General features: G+C 51.5%; 2 protein-coding genes across 5 annotated transcripts in view; both read right to left on the bottom strand.

Moving 5' to 3' along the window:
* Positions 1-783: 783 nt before the first annotated feature.
* On the bottom strand, positions 784-15,443 carry LOC122380708 (myotubularin-related protein 10-B-like). 2 transcript variants are annotated; one of them, XM_043364110.1, is made up of 11 exons: positions 15,257-15,443; positions 12,904-13,080; positions 7,406-7,558; positions 6,863-6,987; positions 6,187-6,318; positions 4,982-5,143; positions 4,524-4,669; positions 3,954-4,103; positions 3,265-3,440; positions 2,605-2,781; positions 784-2,289 (listed from the first exon to the last, which is right to left on the bottom strand). In XM_043364110.1, the coding sequence occupies exons 1-11, from the start codon at positions 15,335-15,337 to the stop codon at positions 1,762-1,764; spliced, it is 2,007 nt and encodes a 668-aa protein (XP_043220045.1). In that variant the 5' UTR covers positions 15,338-15,443; the 3' UTR covers positions 784-1,761. The 2 variants fall into 2 exon arrangements, with proteins under 2 accessions (XP_043220045.1, XP_043220046.1); XM_043364111.1 differs by lacking the exon at positions 15,257-15,443 and adding an exon at positions 13,890-14,151.
* Positions 15,444-15,513: 70 nt separating this feature from the next.
* The window catches only part of LOC122380707 (tyrosine-protein phosphatase non-receptor type 9-like), a 34,030-nt gene continuing 22,858 nt past the window's right edge, over positions 15,514-26,685 (bottom strand). For all 3 annotated transcript variants that reach the window (XM_043364107.1, XM_043364108.1, XM_043364109.1), the window contains exons 8-13: positions 22,988-23,131; positions 22,337-22,761; positions 20,823-20,983; positions 20,051-20,298; positions 18,135-18,324; positions 15,514-17,426 (exon numbers count right to left, since the gene is read on the bottom strand). In XM_043364107.1, the coding sequence (XP_043220042.1) occupies positions 17,188-17,426; positions 18,135-18,324; positions 20,051-20,298; positions 20,823-20,983; positions 22,337-22,761; positions 22,988-23,131 (1,407 nt within the window). In that variant the 3' untranslated portion in view covers positions 15,514-17,187. The remainder of the gene's footprint in view (positions 17,427-18,134; positions 18,325-20,050; positions 20,299-20,822; positions 20,984-22,336; positions 22,762-22,987; positions 23,132-26,685) is intronic.

Below are 26,685 nucleotides of genomic sequence, written 5' to 3'. Positions count from 1 at the left end.
TGTAGGCGCCCATAACATCATGCAATCCACCAAGTTTAAAGCCCTTCTGACAAACACTGCAGGCTGGACATGATTGCAAACTTTTTTAGGCTTGGTCAGTTAACATGACCTGGTGACCTGACCTGACATGACCTGGGGTCAAAAATTTCACACATTGTCCAAAATTGATGTACCGAAATCTACCCCAAGCGGCGCGGCGCTACGCGCCGCGGTTTTTTATTTACACGCAAAAAACGCGACAGGGTCGTAACATATGCCCCCCCCCCCCCACTGGGGCGAAGGATAATGGCGAGGTCACGAAAATGACCTGACCTCATATGACCTTTAGGAAAAGTCCGAGACATACAAGTTGTGAGACTCATAATGGATACTAGATCCTGCAAGTTTCATTTCCCTGTGACATCTCCTCTGGCAGTGTGGGCGTTGTGAAGCTGCGACATCTGAAGACCGTGCAGAGGTTCACTTATGACGTCATAGGTCAGTGACCTGACCTGACCCAAAAATGCGGTTGGAGTAAAAAGACCCGGCTTGAATCAAAGGTCAGGTATGCCAAGTTTCAGCTCTCTATCGCCAGCGTGTTCGGAGCTATCGCGAAAAAACCCTATGGGGGGGGGGGGGCGGCACCCCCCTCGGCCGGCGAGGGTTAATGCAGAAATAAAAACAGGAACCATAATCCTTATCCATCAGCACAAACGAAGAATTTAGTGCTTTTCATCGGTAGTCTTGATATGTAAAGATACCGCAATCCATCCCAGACTTTCTGGCGAATGGCAACACAAAATAGATAATCAGCCATTTATTTTCTTGTGATTCGCACATCATCTTACCACTGAGGTCATGGACTCGCGTGCATAAATACACAAATAAATGCGTCCCCCGACTGCTTCGGACAAACTCAAGCCACACTGAAGTAGAATGCACTTTGTCGATACATTATCGACGAAACGATATCACAATCATCACGTGAATAGTGCAACGGATCATCAATTGCCACATCGATTGCCATGGTATATTATGCGCCTCAGGACTAGCAGTACAAAACGTGGACGACGCCGGGCGGTGCCACCAACGCAACACACACCTTCGCACAACATGGAGAGCAGCAGTTCCCGATGGAATGCGCACCGTTTCAGTGCTGGAACGACAGTGGGAATAATACTGGCGGAATGACTTTCCTCGACTTCCCTCAGCCTCAAATGTCATGCACTGATAAGCGCCGTATGACAATACAATGCGGTAATAAAGGTGACGCCACACGGACACATGATAATACATCAAACGCATGCACATACCAAGCTGACAACAGAGAAGTCCACATACGTGCTGACTTTCACAAGGATATAATCTCGGATGTAGGAAGACGATCACAATAGCGTGTTGACCCGTTCAGTCACGAATCAGTAAGGCAGCTTGACATCCGCACCGTCGGAACACAGCCCGCGACGGTGTGATCCTCAAAGGCTAAGACAAGGCACACTGCTGCATATACCCGTGTAGCAGGAGGGGGGGGGGGGCGGAAAGACTGATACTTAAAGTGGTGTAAATCACCGACAGGGTGAATGTTTTGGTCAGCCATACCAGAAGACAGGTTTCCATTTTGATTGATTAACAGTGACCACCTCGCGTACTTTCGGCATTGGGTCGTCCGAGTCGTTCAAATGACAAACCGCAGTGCACATATTCATCACTCCGAAACTGAGCTGCCTTTACCTACCACCGGACGACAGGCTCCACCCCGTCCCGACCGGTGACCGCACGCACCTAGGACCCGTACTGCGGCCTCTGCGGTCCGCCGTCCTCCTCGTCTGGCGTGGTGGCGATGCTGCCTCTCAGCAAGGTGCTCACAAACCCTGAGCTGACTCCAAGGAGGCGACACGGTGCAGCCCCGTTCCGTGCCGGCCCGAACGGCGCCAGAGAGCCGGGCAGTGCGCTCGGCAGCGGCAGGGGTGGCGGCGGCGGGCGGCGGCGCACCACGCCGTCCCACTCCGACTCGACACAGGCGGTGAGCTGCTGCAGTCTGGCGAGCAGGTGCCGCTCGTGCGCCTGCTGCGCCGGCCGGCCGGCGCGCGGGCAGTGCAGCAGCGGCGACCACCGGCAGTAGGCCAGCGTCCACAGCTCCAGCTGCGCCACACAGGCGGCCACCGGCAGCGGCGACGGCCGCTCCGCCGCGCCCAGCACGGCGCGCGCCGCGTACAGCGGACTGACGAACAGATCCCGGTACTCGGAGGGGAACTGCTGCTCCCACTGCCAGACGGGCCGGCGGGGCAGCGCGCGACGAGAGGACACTTCCTGGAACGGCCGGAGGGACACCAATCCGTCAGTGCTATGCCGCTTCTCGACGTGTTCCAGCGCTGAGCATGGTGTGGCGGTCATATCAGGTGCAACACCACATGTTAGCGTAAATGTGATGGTTACTCAGCTCAGGCAACTGTATGGTCTCAGAATATGCAGGTGGAAGAAGACAACAAAATAATTCGAAAATCATTCTTCACACATGACATCTGCAAAACTGAATTATTGTAATGCCAAATATTTCCCCAGTACGACTTCACTATCATATTTCATTCATTCCAGTTGCACCCTCCACCGCCTACTATGCCTCACCTTTCCTTCGAGGGCGAACACGCGCTGTTTCTGCGAGTTGAAGAGGAATGTATCGAACACGGGAACGAAGAGCGAGTCCCAGAGACAGACCAGGTAGGTGGCGGTGAACTCAAATTGATCTGGGTGCTGGATCACCAGCTGGTGAACGCAGTCGAGGAACAGCAGAAACACTGGCGACTGAAAACACAGAACAGAGAACAGTCACAATTGGTGAACACAGTCGAGGAACAGCAGAAACACCGGCGACTGGGAACAGAACACAAAACACGCAGCTGATGAACGTAGAACACAGCCTGGTGAAGACAGAACACAGCTGTTGAACACAGAACAAGCTGAAGAATACAGCCAACGAACAGCGGAAACACTGGACACTAAAGAGCATGGCGCACATTAGTGAATGGCGAGCGCTCATCACTGAAGGGTATGTAAACACATCAGAAGCCGGCAGTCTTCATACATCGTGAGACAAAGCAGAACTCGCTAGTTACTGGTAATGAGTGATCTGGTCGAAAAATCACATCTTTCCAGTGAATATCAATGCAATGCCATAATCACCCTCAGAGCCTAGCTGGCACAAAACTGGAAATCTCTCCCGCCACGTCCCCATCCAATGACTGTAGAGCCATAGGTCAGTCTACCATCATCCCGTCCCCCACCCACCTTTCTGCCGCCGTCGGGCGCGTACAGCAGGCCCAGCCTCTCCTGGAAGGGGTGTCCCAGCACCCCCCACTCCCTCTGCACCAGACGCTCGAACCCGGACCGAGAGCGGGTCGCCGGGTCGAGCAGCAGCTGCGCCAGACACGACACCAGAGCGGTCAGGTCGCGGCCGCCAGACTCTGAGGGCACAGAGGCATGGTGGTCAGGCTATGTCAGGCCACAGACACAACAGGCAGATACGGTACTACAGCAATAACAGGATCATACATCAAACCAATGCAAATAACCATTGACTCTCGCAGCTTTCCAGGACGTCTGGATCTGGAAGCTCATGTTTAGAGCAGTGCATAGGTACAGCCCGCCGGTAAAGTAATGTGCGGTTTTACCAATCTCAACACACATGGCTCTGACTGACGATTTTTAATACGAAGTGATCCAGGAGTAGACAACAAAAGATAGGCTATCATCTTCAAGGAAGATGACTACACATGTAAGCTACATTCCAAGTTTCATTCTAGTCTAGCAAATCATTCCTAAGCTACAGAAGCAAAGCATTACCAAGACTGAAACCGCACATTTACTTCTGTGGTGGACTGCAGTATTTGTGTAGTAAAGCGTCGTGACACATTTACTGCACACCATATCTAGAATGCTTTTCAACCACGACACCTCTCCGCGGTGCCGGGCCGTACCTTTGAGCACACAGGCGGCGCCGTCCTCTGTGATGACGTTCACACAGGTGACGGCGGCCTTCAGACAGCGGGAGACGAACCGCATCCAGTGGGTGGCTCCGAGCTGGCTCAGGAACCGGTCATCGCTCAGCTCGAACGCCTGCACGCTGTCTGCCGGGCGGCGGAGCGGGCGGTGTTATATGACAGGGTCAACGAACAGAATGGGGCAGCAGTAAAACAATAAAGATCAGACAAAGAGCAGCCGGATAGCGAAAGCAGTCATGCCCAGAGCAGTGGTAGATTAGTGGTACAGTGTATATCAGTGTATACCTATATGGCGATTAGAATATGACAAAAGTTTAGCGGGGTTGCGTGCAAATCACGTAAGTGAATGTAGATATGCTGTGTTTTTGGCAGCAAACCTAACAGAATGCCTACACACAGCACCACTCATATCAGTTCTAGATTCATATCAAAATCCATATTCCAGACGGAAGTAAGGATAAGATATTCCGACCGGCGACCCGTCTTATCGGCAGCCTACCACCGTCCGCTCCACGCGACCCGCCCGTCCGTCCGCGCCCGTCTCACCCGGAGCACAGAGCTGCCGCAGTTTACAGTAGCTCTCCTGGATGCCTTCGATAGTAGGACATTCGGCGCCCACATTGAGCACCTCAGGCTCCTTCTGGAACGGGTGGCACGCGCGGATACCATCCAGCACACGACGCTCCTCCGTGCTGGAAACAGCAGACGCCGAGCCGTGAGAGAGGGGACAGACGGGCGGCCCGCGGGCCGGCGGGGATCAGACTGGATAAGGATGAGACTGCATAGGTGCCGCTAGTGACAAGCGAGGCTACAGAGATGTCGCAGTGTAAGGCGCAGGCCAGCGGGTCAATGGACACTGTCAAGTTGTTTAAGGTTTCTTGAAATGAAATCAACGACATGACATGGCGGAAAGATTAAGCGCAGCTTCAAGCTGATAAAGTATTTTACTGAGCATTGCCCACTCAGGACAGTCATTCGAATGCCGCTTTCCCGGCTCTCCCCACCTCTGTCGGAACTCTGGGTGTGTGTAGGCCGACCGGACGATGGCGGCGCCTGCCGAGTTACCCCAGCACCAGACGGGCGGCCGGCGCTCCTTGAAGTGGCTGCTAGCGGCGACCAGGTCGGTGTCGAACACCCCCTTCGGCACGACCAGAACCTGCGGCAGGCTGCGGGGGCGGGAGCGGGCCGGGGGTCAGATACCGGGGAAGTGGGAGAGGGGAGGGAGACTAAAGAGATATTTAGTATTTACCTCTCTGCGGCACATCTGATAAACTTCACCTACCTATGGCACATCACCAAGCTACTGCACATCTGGTACATCCTACCATCCACCCGCGGCTCACCCGATACACCCCACCACCCCCTAACAGCGCCGCGTCACCTACCTCCGGCACATCTGGTACATCCTACCACCCACCCGCGGCTCACCCGATACCCCCTGCCAGCGCCGCGTCACCTACCTGCGGCACATCTGGTACATCTCGCCACGTAACACCTGCGGCACATCTGGTACATCTCACCACGTACACACCTGCGGCACATCTGGTACATCTCGCCACGTACACACCTGCGGCTCACCTGATACACCCCACCACCCCCTGCCAGCGCCGCGTCACCTACCTGCGGCACATCTGGTACATCTCACCACATACACAACTGCGGCACATCTGGTACATCTCACCACGTACACACCTGCGGCACATCTGGTACATCTCGCCACGTACACACCTGCGGCTCACCTGATACACCCCACCACCCCCTGCCAGCGCCGCGTCACCTACCTGCGGCACATCTGGTACATCTCACCACATACACAACTGCGGCACATCTGGTACATCTCACCACGTACACACCTGCGGCACATCTGGTACATCTCGCCACGTACACACCTGCGGCACATCTGGTACACTCGAGGGCAGATTGATGTTCCACCACTCCCTACCCATCGGGCTCCCATGGCTCAGCACTGGCTGCTGCCGGTGTTGCCTGCCCTCAGCACTGCTCAGCACTGTCTGCCAGTGCCAGTGCTGCCAGTGCTGCCACTGGCAGCAGCCAGTGCTGAACCATGGGAGCCCGATGGGTAGGGAGTGGCGGAACATCAATCTGCCCCCGAGTGTACATCTCGCCACGTACACACCTGCGGCACATCTGGTACATCTCGCCACGTACACACCTGCGGCACATCTGGTACATCTCGCCACGTACACACCTGCGGCACATCTGGTACATCTCGTTGGCGTGGCTGACCCGCCAGCCGATGGTACCCGTCCTCTCTAGCTCGGCCTGCCAGTAGTCGGCCGTGTCCAGCTCCCCGAACGGAGGCGGCGACACCGGCTCCGCACTGTAAACGACGACAGGCGTAAAGTTTCGAACGGAGACAGGGAGACGAGCGAGTTGGTTTCACAGTAACTCACCAGCTGCACGGTTTCGCTGCCAGACATGTATTTTAGCGGTGTGGCCAAAACAGAAAGGTGAGAACGAAATGAGGCATGCAAGCTGTTGGCAGGTTGCAGAAATCAGTACAATGAGTTACCCAAGTTGACATATTCAATTCATACTTTTCGTGACCATCGTCCATCTCCCACCCCACTGCCAGAAGCAAGGAAACACGCGGCGACCTAGCCACCAGCCACGCGGATCGCAAAGCATACCCAGACCGCAATTAATAGGCCGATCAGTTCCACGCTATCCACCCAAACGACTACGACCGGACCACTGCAACCAAGTGGAGCGCTCGAACTGCCAGATCACTGCCCCTTAGGACAAAACTGAACCCAACAGCTCAAGGCAAAACGGACTGCTGAACCACCTGAACCAGACCGCTGCACCCGAGTGGACCATTGGACCCGACGGACCACCGCACACACGCGGACAACTGGACCTACCGGTAGTGGAAGGCGAACAGCTGCCCGACGGCCACCGGCTGGCAGTGGAACAGCAGCGCGTTCGTCACGTCCACGCTCTCGTTGACGCCAGATAGTCGATAGCTAAAGGTGAACAGGCGGAAGTCCTGGCCGGCGGAAGACAGGTGAGGTTAGGTAGAAGACTGGGGGTGGGATGGTTGGAAAATAGCACAAAACAGGCTGGGATTGCTTATATATTTGGAGACATGGCACTATGAAAATAATAAAACTTAGAACACTTTTTGCAACTGCCAACTAATACTGTCCAAGTCTATCAAAAAGGCGTTTTTACATAGTAAGATCTGTCGAGTTGATGACTAGGTTATTACATGACAGATCACACAAAATCAGCAACAATTTTCGTCAGCAGGGACAATATATCATCTTAATGAACAATCATCGTCAGTATTCATATAGCATCAGCGCATTAGGTCCTACACAATTACACAACCATCATTACAGACTGTGAGGCCACATCACGAGCAGGAGCCCCGGCCACTGAAATTTCCGGCGCTGCAGACCCACCTTACAGCGTATCTGGATGCCCTTGATCTTGCCGGAGACGGTGGAATGGGGCGGCAGCGGCCGGGTCTTGCCGCCGGAGGAGAGCAGCTGGTGGACCGTGTCGACGTTGGCCAGGGTGATCTCGTGCTCGCCCAGCAGCAGACTGCGCGGCGACTGAGGCAAGAGAAACGGGTGTGATAGCGGCGGGCCAGAGAGCAAGACTGAGTGGGCGAGAATATTCTGTCCTCCCCATCCTCAGGACAAACCCACCCGCGTCCTCCCTCAGCTCCCTTCCTTCACAGGCTGGCGGTCACCCCCATCTGACAACTGGTGGATGAGGTTGGGTCTATTGCAGGACCCGTTAGAATCTTCCCCGGGCTGACCGTTAAGGACGGTCCCAACAGGACGAGCCGGTCCCGCTGGGACAGTCTCGTCTCCGCAGATCACTGTCGTTTTCCCGCACAGTACTTATCCCGTAGCTCTGCAAGGTCTTTTTAGGCGATAAGAGCAGGGCTAAAAAAAAAAATAAAGAGTGGGCGAACAAGGCGGGGAGAGAGAGAGAGAGAGAGAGAGAGAGAGAGAGAGAGAGAGAGAGAGAGAGAGAGAGAGAGAGAGAGGAGAAAAGAAAGAGGAGAGAGAGGGGGAAAGGACAGAGGAGAGAGAGGGGGAAAGGACAGAGGAGAGGGAAACAGGGACAGAGGTGAGAGACTGGGAGAGAGAAAAGGGCCAGAGGTGGGAGAAATGAGAAAGTAGAGAGGGCGGAGGAGAGAGATGTCCCGAGACATGCCATGGTTAGGAATGACATCATTGTTAACTTTCAGGAAGTTTGTGATTGCATTTGAATGTACACTCATTCTACAGTATTTTACGGTATTTTGATTTAAGAGCTCTGTGGTGCCATCTCGTACCACAGCGATGCATGTCAGTTTTTTCGCCTGAAGCCTTCTCAGCTTCTGTCTGATCGTAGACCCCTTCAGCACTGGGCTTTCTTCCTCAATTCTATGCCAACTGTGAAAAACTCGTTAAACAGTAATGGCAACAGGTCCAGCCAGTTCAGAAATGATGAAAAATGCTGCGATTCACAGTGAGTTATTGTGCTTTGTGAACAACAAGATCCAGTCAACACCATTTGAGATCATCGTCAAGCAATGCATTGAGTTTTACTCAAGTGAGCAGATTCAATCTGCCAAAGACCTCTTCTGGGACACAACGGTGTCTGTCACTCCTTTCTTGGCATCTAGAAAAGACTTGCGCAACATTAAGCGAAAAAACACTGGTGCTCAGAGCAAGGAGAAACTTGATATGGAGGACCTACTGAAAGTCATACAGGTCTGTGACAAGGAGGGTATTACCTTGCCTGGGTACTATGCCCTAGACTTGGGAAATGTCCCTCCAACTTCTGTAGAGCAGTTGGATGCAGCAGTGCTCATGGGACAACTTCAGGGAATGAAGAAAGACATTAGCGACCTCAGTAGTGCTATGTCATCACTCACTAGCACAGTGTCAACACTGAAGAAAGTGGATTCCACTGGCCAAGTCACTTCACCATCATGGGCTGAGGTGGCTTCATCTGCCCATGCCCCAGCTGCACCAAGCCGCCCGGTCTCAAACTGTCCAGTTCAGTCGAAAGAAGCAGAGACTACTGCAGCAATCACTGCAAGTCAGCTCAAGCCAATTCAACGTCAAAAGCAACAGCAACAATCTGTGCATCAACAGTCTGTGCATCCAGTCCAGAGGCAGACACAGATGGATGATGAGGGGTTCACCCTCGTCGGAAAGAAGCCCAACAGGAGAGCAGCGGTGAAGGGATCATGCGCAGAGACACAGCTCAAAGGAGTGGCTGCTCCGCCTAGAAGGATGAACTTATTTGTGGGCAGGCTGGACCCCGACACGACTTGTGAGGCAGTGGTTCTCCACATTGACCATATCATAGGTAAGCCCAGTAATGTCGAGGCTGTTGAGATCCCTCATTGCTTGGCATCCTACGGCTACAAGGGTTTCAGAGTGTCAGTCCCTGTAGAATGTGTAAACATGATAATGCAGTCGGAGAAATGGCCGATGCATGTGGCAGTAAGAAAGTTCTATCCACCAAGAGTGGGTAAGGCTGTGAGTCAGAAGTTAAGACGCACCACAAGTGCAGATAACATCTCCAGGTCTGGCTAGGTAGAGGGGTGAAGTCGGACAATGTGCTTTCCAAATGTTGCGTATTTGTTCTTTCAATTGTTGTTCTTTGAAAAACTCTCTATATGAATTGCATTCATTGTGCACTAACAATGATTTGATTTTTCTCCAAGAAACATGGCTGTCCAAATTTGAATTGTCGCTACTCAATGATATTCACACAGACTTCATTGGATTAGGAATTTCTGCCTTCAATTCACATAGTGCATTGTTAGCTGGTAGACCATATGGTGGTCTGGCTATTCTTTGGAGGAAAAGCCTGCAGCCAGGAGTTCGCGCTATAGCTCTAAATGAGCGTATAATGCAGGTTGATGTTCTGACGAATGTCGGAATAGTGTCACTATTTAATGTGTATTTGCCTACAGATTATCATGACAGTGACAGTCAAGATGACTTTGGAATGTGCATTGGAGAGCTTAGTTGTTATCTTGACATTGTTCGCACCAGAACTGACTATTATGGGGTCATTGGTGACTGTAATGCGAATAGTTATGGGTCCCGTTTCTTCTTAGAATTGTTGGACTTTTGCTTGGAAAACAGCCTGATAGTGTCGGATTTGTTCTTGTTAGAACCCACTACTTCCACATATACATATGTCAGTGCTGCACATGGTACCACTTCATGGTTGGACCATTGCTTGTGTAGTCCGGCCCTTCACCTTACCATTGATAGGATTTTCATTCACTATGACACAAGTGTTTATGATCATTTGCCAATGGTTGTGGAATTCATTCTCCAAGCAACCGACATTGTTATGCCGGAGCAAATAGCCCAAAAGATCCCCAGACCGCAATGGAAATCGATTACACGGGAAGAAATTGTTAACTACAATGAATTTATCGTAAGGGAGCTAGGAATACAATATACGGCTCCACTTCAAACGCTAAGTGCTGATTGCGGCCTAGAATGTGTTAATGAGGACCATGTCCTACATATAAGTAGTTGCTACTCCCGTTTAGTTGAGACTGTGAAACTAGCCGGATCTCATTGCATCAAGCAGACCGGAGGTGCTCGGCGCCATAGTCAGATTCCTGGATGGAATAGGCATGTCAAAACGAAGCATGCTGTAGCCCGCCAAGCTTTTCTTTGGTGGCGTCACTGTGGATCTCCCAAGGTAGGTCCAGTGGCTTTTCATATGAGACAGACTAGACTTGCTTTTAAATACTCCCTGAGGAAGTGTAGGAAAGATTACAGAGTCGCAAAAGCTAACAAAATAGCAGCCACTTTGGCTAATAAACGGCCAGACCAGTTTTGGTTCCTCATTAAGCAAGAGTTAAGTGGAAAGTCGAGTACTCCACTGAGCTTTGGTCTCATTTGTGGTCAGGCAAACATTGTTAAGATGTGGAAATCTCATTTTGCATCGATCTTCAACGATTTTACCTGCTGCAGTGATGATGCTGTCTTAAATGAACTGACAAGAGCACCACTCTCACATGTCCCTCCCATTGACCTTCAAGATGTCTGTGGTGCAGTAGCTAAGCTTAAGGGTGGAAAAGCCCCAGGCTGGGACCTTGTGTGCAATGAACACTTGTTGCACTTAGAAACGAACTTTCTCGGTGATTTGGCTGTCCTATTTAATGGAATGCTTAACCATTCGGCACTGCCAAGTGATATGATCTATTCTTTGTTAGTTCCCATAATGAAGGATAGGTGCGGTGCTTTAGATGACAAAGCAAATTACCGGGCTATAGCATTGTCCACTACTTTGTCAAAGATATTGGAACTCATACTTTTGGACAGGTTAATGCCTTTCCTAAGTACCTGCGATGCACAGTTTGGCTTCAAGGCGGGACAATCCACTACTTTTGCAACATACGCCCTTAAAGAAACAGTGAACCACTATACAAGTCAGGGTAGCCCTGTTTATGCCTGTTTTTTGGACGCCAGCAAAGCATTTGACAGAGTATCCCATTCTAAACTCTTCCGCATTCTTGCTGATCGTAATGTACCCCTACCATATGTCAAGCTCCTCTTGAGATGGTATAGGACGCAAAAACTAAGCGTCAAATGGGCTGGTAGTGAATCCGACGCAATCAACGTTCAGAATGGTGTGAGGCAGGGTGGATCGTTATCCCCGATGTTATTTAATGTGTACATTGACTCTCTTCTTACTGTGTTGAGGAAGCTGAAGATAGGCTGTTTCATGGGTCCAAGTGCCGTGAATGTGATTGCGTATGCTGATGATTTAGTGCTTTTGGCTCCAACTAGGTCTGCCCTTCAAATGATGGTACAAAAATGTGAGCACTCTGCATTAGCACTTGATGTCGTGTTTAACACAAAGAAGACAGTGTGTATGATGTTTCCGCCACAAAAGCCATATAGAAAATTACACCTGACCAATAGCCAGACTGCAGATATCTATTTACATGGACAAAAACTAGGATGGGTGCAGGAGTTTAAGTATTTAGGTCACACAGTTTCATGTGATTTGGATGATAGTTCTGACATGCGCAGAGTCAAGCGATTTATGTATTATAGTACAAAATATATGCTTTGTGCTAAATTAGGCTTTGCAGATAGGGACACTCTGGTTAGGCTCTTCAGGGCATTTTGTACAAGCATGTATGGCTGTGAGTTGTGGAGTATGCTGAGTGGGAAAAAGGCGATGCGTGAATTGTGTGTCGCCTATCACTCCTGTTTGAAGAAACTTGTTCATGTTCCAAGATGGACGAGAAACCACAACCTGTGCATGGAGCTAAAGGTGCTCACATGTCCAATGCTGATAGCGAGCAGGCAACTTCTTTTCTGGAAGAGAGCTACATCTAGTCAAAATAGCATAATAAATGATCTGAATAGGGCCATAGGCGAGAAAGGGCTAGTTGCACGCAACCATAGGAAAATCCGTACTGACTATGAACTGCTGGAACTTGATATAAATGATGTCAGTCGAAAAGATGTTGGCAATATGTTTAGTGCCCATTTAGAAAGAGTGGTACAAGCCCGTCTCATGCAGGTCTGAATTCGCTGATGTCAAACTGCTAAGCTGATCTATTCGTGTGCACAGTGCATGGGTGTGATGTGTGTAGAGTGTATATTGTATGTTGGTGATATTGTTATGTTAACTGATTTTGTCATGTATATGCACCGACTTGGTGCGAAATAAATGCTATTATTATTATTATTATTATTCTGAAAGGTATTGAAAAGAAATAATTAAAATTATCATTAACGGGACATAGAGCATGACCATTAAGCCGAGGCTGAGGAGATAATGAATGATCCCCCTTGTTCAATTCAATATCCTTCACCACTCCCTCAGCTTCATTCATTTCCCTTACAGGGATACAGCCCTGACCATTGACCCTTCCTCCTCCAACAGCAACCCACTGTCCACTGACCGTCCTCTCTCCATTGGTGCTGCTGCTGTCGACAAAGGCCAGCTTGAAGTTTGTGACCACCAGGCGGCCTCGGATGCCCTCTGCCTGCTCGGCCAATGGGAGGTAGAGCAGCACATCATTGGCAGTTGCCCTCACCTCCTCTCCTGGCAGGAGCGTTGGTAATGGCAACGAGTCCACCTGTTGGACAGCAGCAGGTGGGAGGGGGGAGGGGGGCAATGGGAGAGGTTAGCCTACTGGGATGCATCTTTTCCCTCGATCTCAATTATCCTCAGTAAATACACAAATCTGTCCAAGGAAGCTCTCATGAAAATTGCTTGACTGGCTGTCCACTACCAAGATGCATCAACAAGACTTCAACAAGCTTCGCTGTGACTTGGTGATTTCCTTGAAACGAACAAACTACAAACATTGATGGAATGTTCTTACAGAACAAAAACAAATAATTGATTTCTTTATAAAATGAAAGTGTACACATTCGGCCTTAATAAATGCTTAATTTTATTAAAGGGACCCTCCCACCTTAACATTAGTTTTGAGTTGAGATAGCCAAATTGGTGGCCATTGCCTGAAAATACCGGTTTGGGCATTCACAACATCGAAAATTGCTTTAATTCGGAGATATGGAATTTCAAACTTGCAGTTCTCGGATTCTAAGGGGCTAATGCATTGGTATGCCCCCTTAGAATTTGTGACGTCAGCGGAGATCTAACGCTTTTTTAATCTTTTACTAAAACGTTTGGCAGCACGCTGTGGTATATGCTGCTTTGCGCGCAACAAATGCCGCACTTTCAAATAAAGTCGCTAGGAACAGCGGAGATCCCAAAAAGTAAACAAAAGTAAAAGTCTAATATCTTGAAAACCGGTGAATATTTTTCGATGAAATTTGGTAGATATTCATTTTTGCTCTTTCTGAACCGAGCGACATCACTTTCATGCCAATTCATTAACTTTTTTGAAGGTGGGAGGGTCCCTTTAATGCCACTTACTCCATCAGTAACATATTCACTCAAATCAATATAACTTCTGAAGCTTTTCATTTCAACCAACCGACAACTTCAAAGTTCAACTTGAGATGTTATGCAAAAGGTATTGTTATATTACATGTGTCTTACTGGGAACATATTATACATGTCAAGTGACTTAAATAATTTTTAGTTAATCAATGAACAACCTTCCATGAAATATTTCCATAAACCCCGCGAAATCACTGCTCCCTCCACAGCTCCACAGTGTTTGTTTACATTTCCCTGGAATTAGCAGGCATTTATTGCGCACATGTTACATAAGTCTGTTCACCGCTTTCTGCTGTCAATGTGTTTGTCAAATTACACTGCGTTCGATGTTTCCCGAACGACGAAGATTCTACGCCGTCCGGCCAATCACGTTCCATAACGGCAGCCAAGCCCCCGCTAACCTTGAACGGGATTGGCCGGACGACGTAGAATCTTTGCCGCCCGAGAGACATCGAACGCAGGGCTAGTGTTAAAATCTACCGTAAGGTGACGGTCGTCAAGTTAGATGTAAGTGAATCCTAATCTATAATCTAAGATTCGGAATCAGGTGAGCCCCTACGATTTGGACCAAACCTGGTCAGTGGATAGTACGTAACGTCCTGATTACGATGCACCCAAAATCTAAGCTCGGCCCGCCATATTTACGAAGTTACGGATGTTTGAATTTCAAGGTCATTCGGGAGAGCCTCTACGATTTCCGTCAAAATTTGTGTACGGACACTCTAGATGCTCCTCATTACGAATATCACAAAATTTAAGCTCGGCCCGCCATATTTACGAAGTTACGGAGGTTTGAATTTCAAGGTCATTTGGGTGAGCCCCTACGATTTCCGTCAAAATGGAGATGCAGCCACCACGCACCATGGTCACCGCTTGGAGTGGGCGGTATATAGGGCCTTGGACATCCTCTGTTCCGTCGTTTCCATCCTCAGGAGACTGAAATCCTTCTCCTCCACGCCGCAACCCCCACTCCGACCTGGACAGGCACCATTATCTCATTCCGGCTGCTCCCTTGGAGCGGCACCGCTGCTCCCGAGGGAGCGCACCCCTGACCCCGTAGCCGGGTGCAGAGAGTACTTGGGGGGGGGGGGGGCGGACTGGTCGGCCTGTCCATTCGGACGGGCTCCGCCCCGGCGTCTCTAGGGTGTCCACCCAGACCGATATCTCCCCCTACTCCTATCATCCTTCCCGGGCTCTGAAATGGTCTTGTCAGACCGAAAGGGCCCAACCCAACAAAACAAAAAGCCATTGGCATGAGTTCATCGAAGGCAACGCGTGAAAATAAATGGACATCCCGACCCGACATTCGCTAAGCACATCCGACCCGATGAGCTACTCACCTTCACACGTTCAGCATTAGTATTCGTCCGGCCTCTGTTGACGGTAAATGAATTCTTCCGCATCAAAGCTTTGCCAATCATCTGGGATAACCTCTGTGCTCACCGCAACACTAAGCTACCGAATATCACCGTCGTCACTGGCCACAGCACACCCTGCCGCACCCGCTCACCGCCCGTCCGCCCCGCCTGACTGGCAGCGCCGCGCGGCGCCGACCAGTCCAGCGCCAACGACGCAACCGGTCTGTGAAACTCGACACTCCGTTTTCCGGGTTAGATATTTTTTAACAACGAGCCGCAACGTCGCATACACTGTACAAGGCTTGACTCACGCCTGCATGTCATGAACTCATCGCGCTTACTCGCTCATACATTGCATTCACTTACTGACATACTGCGCTCACTTGCTCAAACATTCTCACTAGCTCACATATTGCGCTCACTCGCTCACTCGTTGACTCATCACGCTCACTCTGCCCTCCCTCACTCTTTCGATACGGGCGTTGCGACAGAGAGGCTCGGGCGGGCGGCTCTGGGCCGAGCTCAGATGCTCAGTATGTGATCAGACAGAGGTGGCGGCCGCTCGGACCGGCCGGACAGCTCGGAAGACAGCGGAGACGAGGCGCGGCGCGACACGGCGCCCGGTTCGCCGCAGCGGAAACACGCGCAGCGCGGGCGCGGCGTCAGGTTCGCCGCAGAAGCGCCGCGGTTCGCCGTGCGCCGAGCCGCCTACAATAAATACGCTATATTAGAGAAAATATACTCCGATTCCGTCGCCTCACATGTGGTAGGTATGGTCTCTCTTTTGCGCTGCAGTGCCGCTGCGTATGTACAACAATGTCTTTGGTTTAACGTAAAATACTGACCCGGCGAGCGGCGACAGCTAGATCGCGACTAAAATGCGTTCAGATGGAAGTTAGTGGACCTTCTCACTCCTCTCACCCATGCTCTCACGACTCACGCGCCTTGGTCGCTCACTCTCGCCCGATAAAGGTTTCAAAAGCAGTCCCGATGCCGTTTCGCCCGCGGCAGCCGATGGCGGCGGCCGGGTGCGCATCCGCGGTGGAGCCGGGCTCGTCGCTACCCACTCCATTGCCCGGCGACTGCAGGTACCGAGACACCCCGCGCCGGCGCCGACATCGGAGACGGCAGACCCACTGCTCGCGCCAGGGGCGCCGCGGACCACTAATGCCGAGAAATATCACATGGACGCCCTCGCACAGCGTCCGCTCGTCCGCGCCCGCCACCTGTCTCGGCTCCGGTGGCTCGAGCGCTCCAGTAACTCCGGCCCGGGGTTACCCGGACCGTCCTCATACACTGGTCAAAAATGTACCGGTGACGTTCGGTTCCTCCGTAGTCGCCAGCTCATAGTAACCATCTTCTCGTCATACGCGGGGGCGAAATGAGTAGAAGAGGATTCTGAGACCCACACTGTTCGCTGGCTCATGAGGACGTCTTGCCGACCGACGGCCACGAGGCGACCGGCCAGCTCGACGCTCGAGGAAACTGTACAGCAGCTGGGTCGGGAGCCTGGTGTCAGTATTTGAGTAACGAGACCGGCCCACCTGTCCTGTCCGTCGGCTCCTGACGTCCTGGTGGCGGCGGCGCTCCGCCAGCGGCACAGAGAGCTCCGCCCGAGCCCGCAGATCTGTCATGATAGGAGTGTTGGTGTGTCGCCCTCACACGGTGTCCAGCGATCTCTGGAGGTGTTGATCCCTCCAGCACACTGCCGTGCCGCCAGGCCATCACTGACGCTGGATATGGCTTCACACTCCGAGTGATTCGCACATCGCCGGACACATAGCCTTCACAACGCGCCAATGAAACCAAACACAGCTTCATCGGCCGTCGCTCTCCCTCTCCTCTTCTCACACCACTCGCCCACATCCTCCGGTCCTCTGATCGGTCACTGGTCGGCCACTGTTCCGTCCCATTCAGTCCGAGTCCGGCGGAGCCCGCTCGGAGAGCAGCTGCACGCTGTTAGCCTGCTCGGCGCTGAGGTAGCCGCGCGACACGGCGTAGTCCACCAGCGCCGTGTGACAGAACACGTACTGGTCGGGCATCTGGATGCTGTGCGCGCGCTGCGAGCGCACCTTCTCGACGGTACCCTGCACGTCCACGGTGCCGACGTCCTCCAGGCGGCGTATGCAGATGTCCAGCGTGCACAGCGTGCCTGTGAGAGGGAGGAGGGGCAGGGGGTCAGTTAACATGTGGGGTGGGATTTTAGGGAGGATGGAGGCGACGAGTGGGAGGACGATGGATGCCCGACCTGCGGCGGCGGAGACAGGGAGGACGCGGAACATTTCCTGACGTCGTGCCCCGCGACGGCCCGCGTCCGGCACGTCGTTTTTGGGAGAGAGGACCCGACGCTGCGGGAGGTCTTCGCTGACCCGTGCCGGGTCATTGAGTTCCTGCGGCGTCTGGGCCGACTATAGAGCGCCCACGGCGCTAGACACTCTGGCGGGGTGCTGGTTTTTCCGGCCCTACCCATCGTCTGCGCCCGCCGGAACCCGTCTGGGGGCCTGCTGCCCTCCCTGCGCGGACGTCGCAAGTGTCGCCCCCGAGGGGGCTGGGGCCCTCCCGGACCCCCCATGTGGGCCCCACCGGGCCCGACGGCCGGAACGACAACAACAACAACGAGTGGAAGGGTAAAACGGGTGCGTTTCAACGCAATGATGGCTTTCTTATATCCAGCTCAGTTGAAATAAACAGCTACAAGAAACTTTCGAGTTTCGGTGTCATCTCTTTTGAGAAATTCAATAAAACAAGCATCGGCAGATCGTCACTAGAATAAAACTCGAGTTCCGTTCCACCCTCTCCCTCTCTTTTCATCCCTCTATCCATCTCCCTTCCAGTCCCTATATCATCCCCCTCTACTCACCGGTCCTTCCGATGCCGGCACTGCAGTGGACCAGGATGGGCGGCCCCAGCGGGTGGCCCGTCCACGAGGGCGACAGCTCGGGCAGACGGCGCTCCTGGGTCTCGCGGATGGCCGCCAGAAACCGCAGCATCGTCTCGGCCGAGTGGGGCACGTTGTAGTCGGGCCAGGCCGTGAACAGAAAGTGCGTCACCTGAGGTCAGACACACATACAAGCGGGTTAGGAAAGACAGTCACACCGGCACGAGCAGAGTGTCTTTGAACGGAGGCTTTAGGGCGTAGACAGACTGCGAACTTCAGTTAGCGATGTGATTTCGTAAGTGGCAAGTGGCTGTGATCGAGTGTATCATTATGGTTGATACTGCCAGGACTGAAGCTGCGTGCAAACTGCACGACGTCGGCTAAAACGTTAGCAGTCTCTGCACAATAGATCGCATTTTTAAGCGGACGTGGCCTCAGCAGATCCCGAACAGTTCGCAAAACTGCAAATGGCCAATAAACCGTCAGCCGGCAGCGGCTCAACGCGGCACGACTTTAAATCGTCCGGGAAAGAGAAATAACATCGCCGGTAGTAAACATTTCCGAGAAGCTAAAGAAGTTTGTGCTGGAGCCACACGAATCAGCCAGCAGCAGCCTCGGAAAATCGAACAGAGTCAAGGGTCTCACAATGTGAAACACTTAGCACGTCGCTGGCACGTCATCCTCGAACCTCGCTCGCCTTTTCCCTAGGCCACTCTACATCACTAAAACCTCAGCTGAATACTGAATCAGGCACTACAGACTACCATCAGGCGCCTCGCTCAAATCTGTCTTGTCTGGGTCTTGTCCGTCTAAAGCCTGAAACAGACTCTTTCCGCATTCAGGAAATCGCATGCGAGAGCCTATTCAAATACATTACCAGTATAACGCCTTTTGGGGCGACTAACGGAGCGAGCGAGAGGGTGGGCCTTGCGCGTGCGAAATTGCGAGGGGGTACCCCCAACTGACTTGTGCACGGCACCCTACTAACCGGTCTCTAGCGATGTGCCAAATTTGAGCACAATCGGCCCAGCCGTTCTCGAGATCTGGAAGCGGCACCCTGCACGTGCGCACGTGCAAAATGGGTCCCAACTGACTTTTGCACGGCACTCTACAAATCGGTCCCTAACCATGTACCAAATTTGAGCGCAATCGGTCCAGCCGTTCTTGAGATCTGGAAACGACCCCTGCACGTGCGCACGTGCAGCAGCACCCCAACTCTGGCACATGGATATGCATTGCCTAGTGGGTGCCTACCTACATGCCAACTTTCAGCGCAATCGGCCCAGTAGTTACCGAGATATTGCAACTATTAAAAAAGTGACACCTCTTCGTTTTGCACGTGGCACGTGCATAAGGGGTCACTCACATGCATCGGGAATAGTCCAATACTTGGTAGAAGGAATGAAGCTACCCTACAAAAATTACCGCATGTAAATCGGTCAAGTGGTTGCTGGGATATAAGCGTCGCAAAAGCGTGACCACGGCCGGCCGGCCGGCCGGCCGGCCGGCCGCTCATACTCAGAAATTTCCGTTAATCTAAGGAAAGACTACGCTCGCTTCGCTCGCTCCGTAATAATTCTTCTCGCATCAATCGCTTGCGGGAGGTGCGTGCGATTGATGCGAGCGTGCTTCCATGTATTTGATTCCATGTATTCTTCCAGCCTTAACGCATTCTGTAACTGTTGGGTTTGTGTGTTTATAATCAGATAAAGATGTTCAGACGCTACGTTTTCTCTTTCTCTTTTGCATGGCTGCTGCTATTCTGCATCTACCAACACTGTATTTGACAAGACATACGAGACTAGTATATATTCTCATGCTGCTCCGTACTTTCCCCACACTACTCTCAGTTTTCTCCCACCACCCACTCCTCCTTTCCTCTCTCCACCCCCTCTCACCTCTCTCGTCTGCTCGGTGCGTGTGTCCGTCACCAGTAGCTGACTGACGTTATAACAGTCGTGCTGCGTCACGCCCAGGTTCTCCACGGTGAAGAAGCCGTGCCGGGTCTCGGCGCCGAACTCGAGTGGCCAGTACCGGCCGCACTTGGTCCGGCCCTGCTCCACTAGTCGCGTGGTCATCACAATCAGCAGCACGCGCTGCTCCCACACCATTCGCCAGAAGTCGGCGAACGTGCCCGGGATCGGACCTGCGCGGGCACGGGGAAGGGTCAGAGCCGACTGCGGGAAGGGAGAGCTAGGAGAGAGGGGGAGAGAGAGAGAGAGAGAGAGAGAGAGAGAGAGAGAGAGAGAGAGAGAGAGAGGGAGAGGGGGGGAGAAGGAGACGGACCAAATACTAGTCTTCAGATTTCTTATTTATCCATACGAAATAGTTTCTCAGTATTAGTGTCAAACACTAGTGGGACAAGGAGAAGGAGACAACAGAACTTGCACCAGCTCGGAGTGAGCTCCGACAGGTAGAGAATTAGGATCCGCAATTATTAGTGCAGGAGCTGCGAAGAACGGAGCGAAAGAAACTAAAGGGTCGTCATATAAGAACAAAATAAACGTCAACAGGCCTATCAAAAATTGATCCTGAAGTTTCCACGTCATACACGTAGAATGTAATATATGCAGCGACCAACACTACCATTATTTCTACAAACACCTCGTTCACTAGCTAGCCACCTCGGCAGCTAGCCGCCAGCCTGTCAGCCCCCCTCCCACCGCCTACCTTGTGACGAGATGAAGGCGTTCTTCTGTTTATATCCGTCGACAAAGTTGGCGTTGATGTAGTCCGAGTTGGGGTCGTCGTTGACCTGAGTCAGCGTCACGCGGCTGTGGTCGTAGCAGAGCACGTCGCTGTACCGGTTCTTACCCCGGTTGGCCGGGATCCTGGCGGGGGTGAGACGGCAGGTCAGAGCACTGGTGAAGGGGTGGATCCTGGCGAGGCTAGGGTGTGTGCCATGATAGGGAGTACCTTGACCAGTTACAGTAATAAATAATGTAAAAAGATGTTGGATGATTCTTTAACCCTCGCCCGCACATGCCATTTTCCCATCCTAGAACGCACATGGGGGGGGGGGGGGTGGTTGCCACCCCCCCGCGCCGTTTCGTTCCTGTTGGAGATAGAGCTTAGCGGTAAAGACCAAAAAGATTCTTTGGGAAGAGACGAATCCAATGATACCCGATTTTACCTTCTCAGGTCAGTCATTGACCTTCCAGGTCAGGTCAAACTAAAAAATGTTGCTGTTTTGGGTCACCGTTGGATATCAAGTGCGCTGCTTATCATATACCGATGACGATGCCGTTTTCTGGTGCCAAGCCAGCTAGAACCTCTTTGTCACACTACCCGACCAGATTTTTGCTGCTGAGGTCATTTCAGGTCAAGTTAGGTCAAGGTCAGTTATATGTGTTTGTATGTCTGTGTGTGTCCTGCCGTCCAAAGGCAAAACCCATTATGTTACATTGACCTGTGACCTAACATAATGGTTTTTGCCACTGGACGGCAGCGTCTGTGTGTATACTGATGTGTGCACCGATTGTTTTTGTGTCCATATTACATGAAATCATGATCTGAGAAGCTTTTACCAAAAATGCAGTCAAAAAAACTTCACAAAAAGTAAATTCAGCTTGCCTAAAACGCAATTATCTTAGATGACCTAGGTTGACCTTGACCCTGACCTTGACCCCTGTACATCGTCGAACAACATGTTCCATTATGGGTGGGAGGTAAGACTGGCAAAAAAGGCCGAAATCAAGGTGTCAAAAGCTCACAAGGCCCATGGCAAACGCAAGATGTTGAGAATTGGCCATTTGGGTCATGACATGACCTGAGAAACAAGGTCATATCTCCGAAACCAAAAATCACAGAAACTTGAAATTTTCAGTGGACATCAAAAAAGGATAGAGGAGCAGCTATACCAAAAATCAGCCTTCTAGCTCTAAAAATGTTGAGTGCAGAGCAGAAAGACTACCTGGGGGGGTGGGGGGGGTGGCAACCACCCCCCCATGTGCGGGCGAGGGTTAAAGCAATGAGTGGTGTATCATATCGGTGGCACCACATGCAATAGTTAATCCAGGGCGTCAAGAGCTACTTATATTTAGTAGTAAGAACATACGTGCCCAAAGTTGTGACGCTACACGCTACACTAAAAAAAAGCACACAAAACACAAAAACAGTAGCAGACGACCCCTCTCCCCTTTCCAAATTCATTCCCCCTCCTCCCTCCACCCCGCAGCACTCACATCGAGTGGTTGAAGGTGCCGGCCGGCGGTCGCGACTTGATCTCCCAGTAGTCGTCATAGAGGCCGCGGCGGCCCTTGGTCTGCAGCTGCTGCAGCAGCTCGACCAGCGTGATGCCGCGACCGTCGTCCATGTGCAGACTGTCGTCGTCGCTGAACCCTGAGCTCTCGGAGCAGCCGGCCGGGTCCGGGGAGCCGCCGCCGCCGCCTCCGCCCCCTTCGTCGCCGGCGCCGCAGTGGTCACGATCGGCGGCCGGCCCCGGCGCCGTCGCGGGCGGCGGGGAGTCGGCCGGCCGGCGCTGCACGTTGCCGTCGCCGTCTGCCGACGAGAAGGAGGCCTCGGACGGCTCGCTGGCCACGCTGGCCGCCGTCGAGTTGTTGGCGTTGGCCATGTCGTCGGCCGCCATGCCCAGCCTCTCGCGGTCCAGCTGTGGGGCGACACAGAGATTAGGTCAGGCCGGATCGGCTCCCGGACATCGGTCAGAATGAGTGTGGTGATGCAAGCGATTGTCGATTGATCAATAGCTGACCATTTCATTTTTGTTTTAACTAGAGCGGTTATCATAGACCAGAAAACTGTAGTCGGACCAATTGCAGCGTTCCTCGCACTCCCCTCAGACAGAGCCACGTCCGTTTCCAGTGCTGTGTTCATACCTGGGTGAGGCTGATGTCGCACAGGTCACCATCCGCCCGGCTACTCATCGAACGGTGGCAGTCGCGCAGCCACTGGGCATGGTCGGCACGCAGCGTGCCACCGAACTGGGGCGGCAGCGACTCGCGCGCAATGTGCAGCGACAGCTAGCGGCACACACACAGCACACACACACGGCACACGGTTAGTGAGAGCAGCACACCGCCGGCAGGGCAGGGTACGCAGTGTGGGGGGCAGCGGGCGGCGTGGACGGACACCTGAGGTCGTACACCGCCGTACACAGCCGCTCGGCCACCTGACCGGGCACAACTGGGTAAATATGAATGGGCCGGCCGGCACCAGCTGTTGGTGAATGACTACTCCGAACTGAATGGACAGACGCAAATCGATCAGTGATTGAGTGTGATCGTCACGCGCAAATGTGCATGAAAGATGAAGAACAACCTACAAGCGATAAAAAAACAATGCATTAAATCAGCAACAATATAACATAAAAATGTGACTAATCCCTTTTGACCAAAATTTTTCATGAAATTGTAGCAAGGGAATGAAGGGAAGGAAAAGTACAGAAATAAAAAAAGCTGCATCTTGAGGTTCATCAAACAGCGCGGTCCACTGCTGTTCGGCGGTGTAGCAGAAAAGAGATTCGCTGCTGGAAGGAACTCGATAGTAGAGCTGGTAGAACAGGGGAGCTTGAGAGTCGTTGAAGAGATCCCGAGATAGATCTAGTGAGAGATCCAGATAGTGATGAGATCCTGAGATAGATGAGATCCACCGGATAGAGATGTAAGTATCCACCTTGCGTACAAATACATCTGATGGAAGATGCTTTTTAATTTAGAGGCTTGATGATTCTGTTCATTGTATAGACCATGATGCACGAGATGGTTCTTCACTGCTCGGATTAAGGATGGAGGGATCCGATCAGCTAGGTTTGCGGCACAGTTGGGTAGGTGAAGGACAGGGCATTTCGAAGTCCCGATGACCACTGCCAAACATATGGGTGGTAATTACATTGATAAATTGAATGTGATCATTCGTCCAGTCACCCATTCCTATATCACTGGCCTCCCCATTAAGAAAATTGCCCACTTAATTCGTATTAGCGTTGCTGGTTTTCAGTTGCCCTCGAGAATCATTTGTTCGACTGCCGTAACCGAATTCTACCAAATTCCTATCGGCCTTACTCTAAGATTCATGCGTCATCATTCTCACATCCTTGCTCGCATTACGTTCACATTTCATGTGTTCACCCAAATTTAATTGGTAGCCCCCGAAATTCCCTCCGATAGTGTTAGGCGTCTTACAAACCATGGTCTCCCCGGCGAGATAAATGTCTCTTTCCGAAATCCATATGCATGCTCCGCTAACCGGCGACAAAGATACTTATCGCAGGGCCGTCCAGAATAATTATACAAAAATATCCACCCTACTAATTTATGGGATTCACTTCACGTCCGATAGACTTATGGTACACACATACACGATTTATATCCGACTTATCTCTCTACCGGGAGAGATTACCTATGCCCTCTTCCGGTCCGCGTGTAACATTCCCGTTCACGACCCAGGGACCACCGTTCATATCCTGGAACTCTCCTCAGGAACTCTCCTTAAACCATGGGATTTACTCTTCAAGGCCTTACGTGTCCTGGAGTACATTCTTCCCTCCCCTGAGGCTGTCCAGTACTGATTAAGGTACCTTTACAAAATAAGTATGAGGACTTATTCGGGACACTACGGCTCGCTTTATTAGCCCTTTGGGTGACTCACCCCTGACCCTCGGCTTCTTGCCTTTGGCATAACTTACTCTCCACTGCACTGTGCCAATCTTCCCCCTTCCCCCCCTGCCGTAGAAACCTCTCACTGCCTTCTCACCCAGTGTTACCTAAGCGGGAAAATTAACAGTGGCCGGTACCACTGGCGGAAAACGTGCATATGCCCTGCGTACGTGACGGCGTGTCCCTCTTATTATTCCGGTCTGGACGTGGGTTTAGAGAAGTGCATCTGTGTCTCATACGGTCATGCTGGTAAACGCTACGCCATAGGAGACGGGCAAACAAGCCGTCTGTGCCTCACAATGCCCTGTGCCAATATTGGTGGAGTAATTATTGGCGCTAACTCTCAAGAACGCGAATAACAGAAACGCATCTAATCGTAATCTCAAGTCCTAATTGCTGCTGCACGCGTGAACCTAATCATCAGTTCTCGTAAACAATCCTAGCAGACCTTGAACCGCTCTTGATTTCATCAGATAATCTAGAACCAATTAGTACGCACCGATCTGTCGTCTGGTTGTGATCCACCGTATCATAGTGAATTGCTGAATGCTCAAACGGAAATGACTCCTTGAAACTCGTTCGATAGCTTCTGATGGGCTACTAGTTACCTAAACAAATTATCTTTATAGAGTGCCAGAATATTGTCATAGGGTCCCTAGCCTTTCATAGGGAATCTATTTTAAATCATCCTATTAGCAGTAAACAATGCGCATCAAACGAAGTGCAGTCCTAAATATCAAATAGCATGTCATATTTAAAATTATGCATTAACTGTTTACGTTCTTACCCCGTTGCAACTTTCCACAACTAACCATGCTCCTATATACAATGACCTTCACCTACCGCCCGCGCCCCAATTACGGCTAACCCACTGCCCCTGTTGTGGCTGCTTTTTACGCCCTCTGGCGGCTCAACGCCCGCGTCGAGAGCGACGATACTGGCCGCCGGCTGGCGTCGCGTCGACAGTCAGTCAAGGCCACGCCGCGATGGGCGCGTCATCACTCGCGGTGCAATGCTCGTGCGTGTTGTCTCTTCTGGCCGGGTGGATTCACCGGATGTGTCAGTGAGTGTGAATCTGGTAAAATATCGCTGCAATATCTCCCTGTTCGACATCTCATCAGCTCCATTCAACGTAAGTTTTTTTTTAAATTAAATTCCTGTCCCATTTAATCGTTCCCCAACAAAGGTGGTCCTTTCTAGTATTTATTCTACAAAAGCACAACGATCGGCACCTATATTAGTCGCATATTAGTTCTAACCACAAACAATTCTACATCTACCTGTTACTCGACATTTCGCAATTTCAATGACGCAAAGTGACCATCTAAAGTCGCTAAGTGTCAAACCGTCAACCTCAAACCACTGCTCGCAACTCTGCACCTAAGTAACAGAAGAAATTCCGCCGTAAGCTCAAGCATTCGTATCTGTCGGAAATCATAACTCATAGCCATATTCATAGATCGATCGCATGAATCAGTCGCCACCTTAAAACATTACATTCCCTTTCAACCGTATTTACCTGTTCTATAATTGATTTCGACTTCGCAATTAATTCCTACAGCAATATTACCAATGATTTCGCAATGCAACTTTTAGTGAGTACAGCACGAATCTAAACCCTTAATTTCACAAACGTTCCAACCTCAAAACGCACCTGGCCATCGCCCATAATAAATCGAACGAACCAGCTTGACCGAAGACAAAGACATTTCAACGCTGTCACACATCCAGTCATCAATCTCAACGTTCGTGACCATGAGCTGCTTATTCAAATTTTAGCCTCTCGCTCTGGGCCTAATCGTGAACTCCAACTGACAATAACGGTTTGCTGGCGACTCTGACATGACTTCGAAATTCAGATCCTAATATGCTACTAGGGTGTCTGGACCAATAAGCTCAAAGTAATTTAAGTTTTCCAA

The sequence above is a fragment of the Amphibalanus amphitrite genome, unplaced genomic scaffold (genome assembly GCF_019059575.1).
Source record: "Amphibalanus amphitrite isolate SeventyFive unplaced genomic scaffold, NRLGWU_Aamphi_draft 000105F_arrow, whole genome shotgun sequence".
Lineage (NCBI taxonomy): Eukaryota > Metazoa > Arthropoda > Thecostraca > Balanomorpha > Balanidae > Amphibalanus > Amphibalanus amphitrite.
The sequence above is the reverse complement of the archived record's forward strand: the minus strand, read 5'-3'. Positions and strand labels throughout refer to the sequence as shown.

Coding starts and splice junctions, on each gene's coding strand:
- LOC122380708 (XM_043364110.1), bottom strand. CDS start 15,337: ATGATTGGCAAAGCTTTGATGCGGAAGAATTCATTTACCGTCAACAGA. Junction 7,559..12,903: donor GCACCAATGGAGAGAGGACG/GTCAGTGGACAG, acceptor CTCTTGCCTCAG/TCGCCGCGCAGTCTGCTGCT. Junction 2,290..2,604: donor TGTTCGCCCTCGAAGGAAAG/GTGAGGCATAGT, acceptor CGGCCGTTCCAG/GAAGTGTCCTCTCGTCGCGC.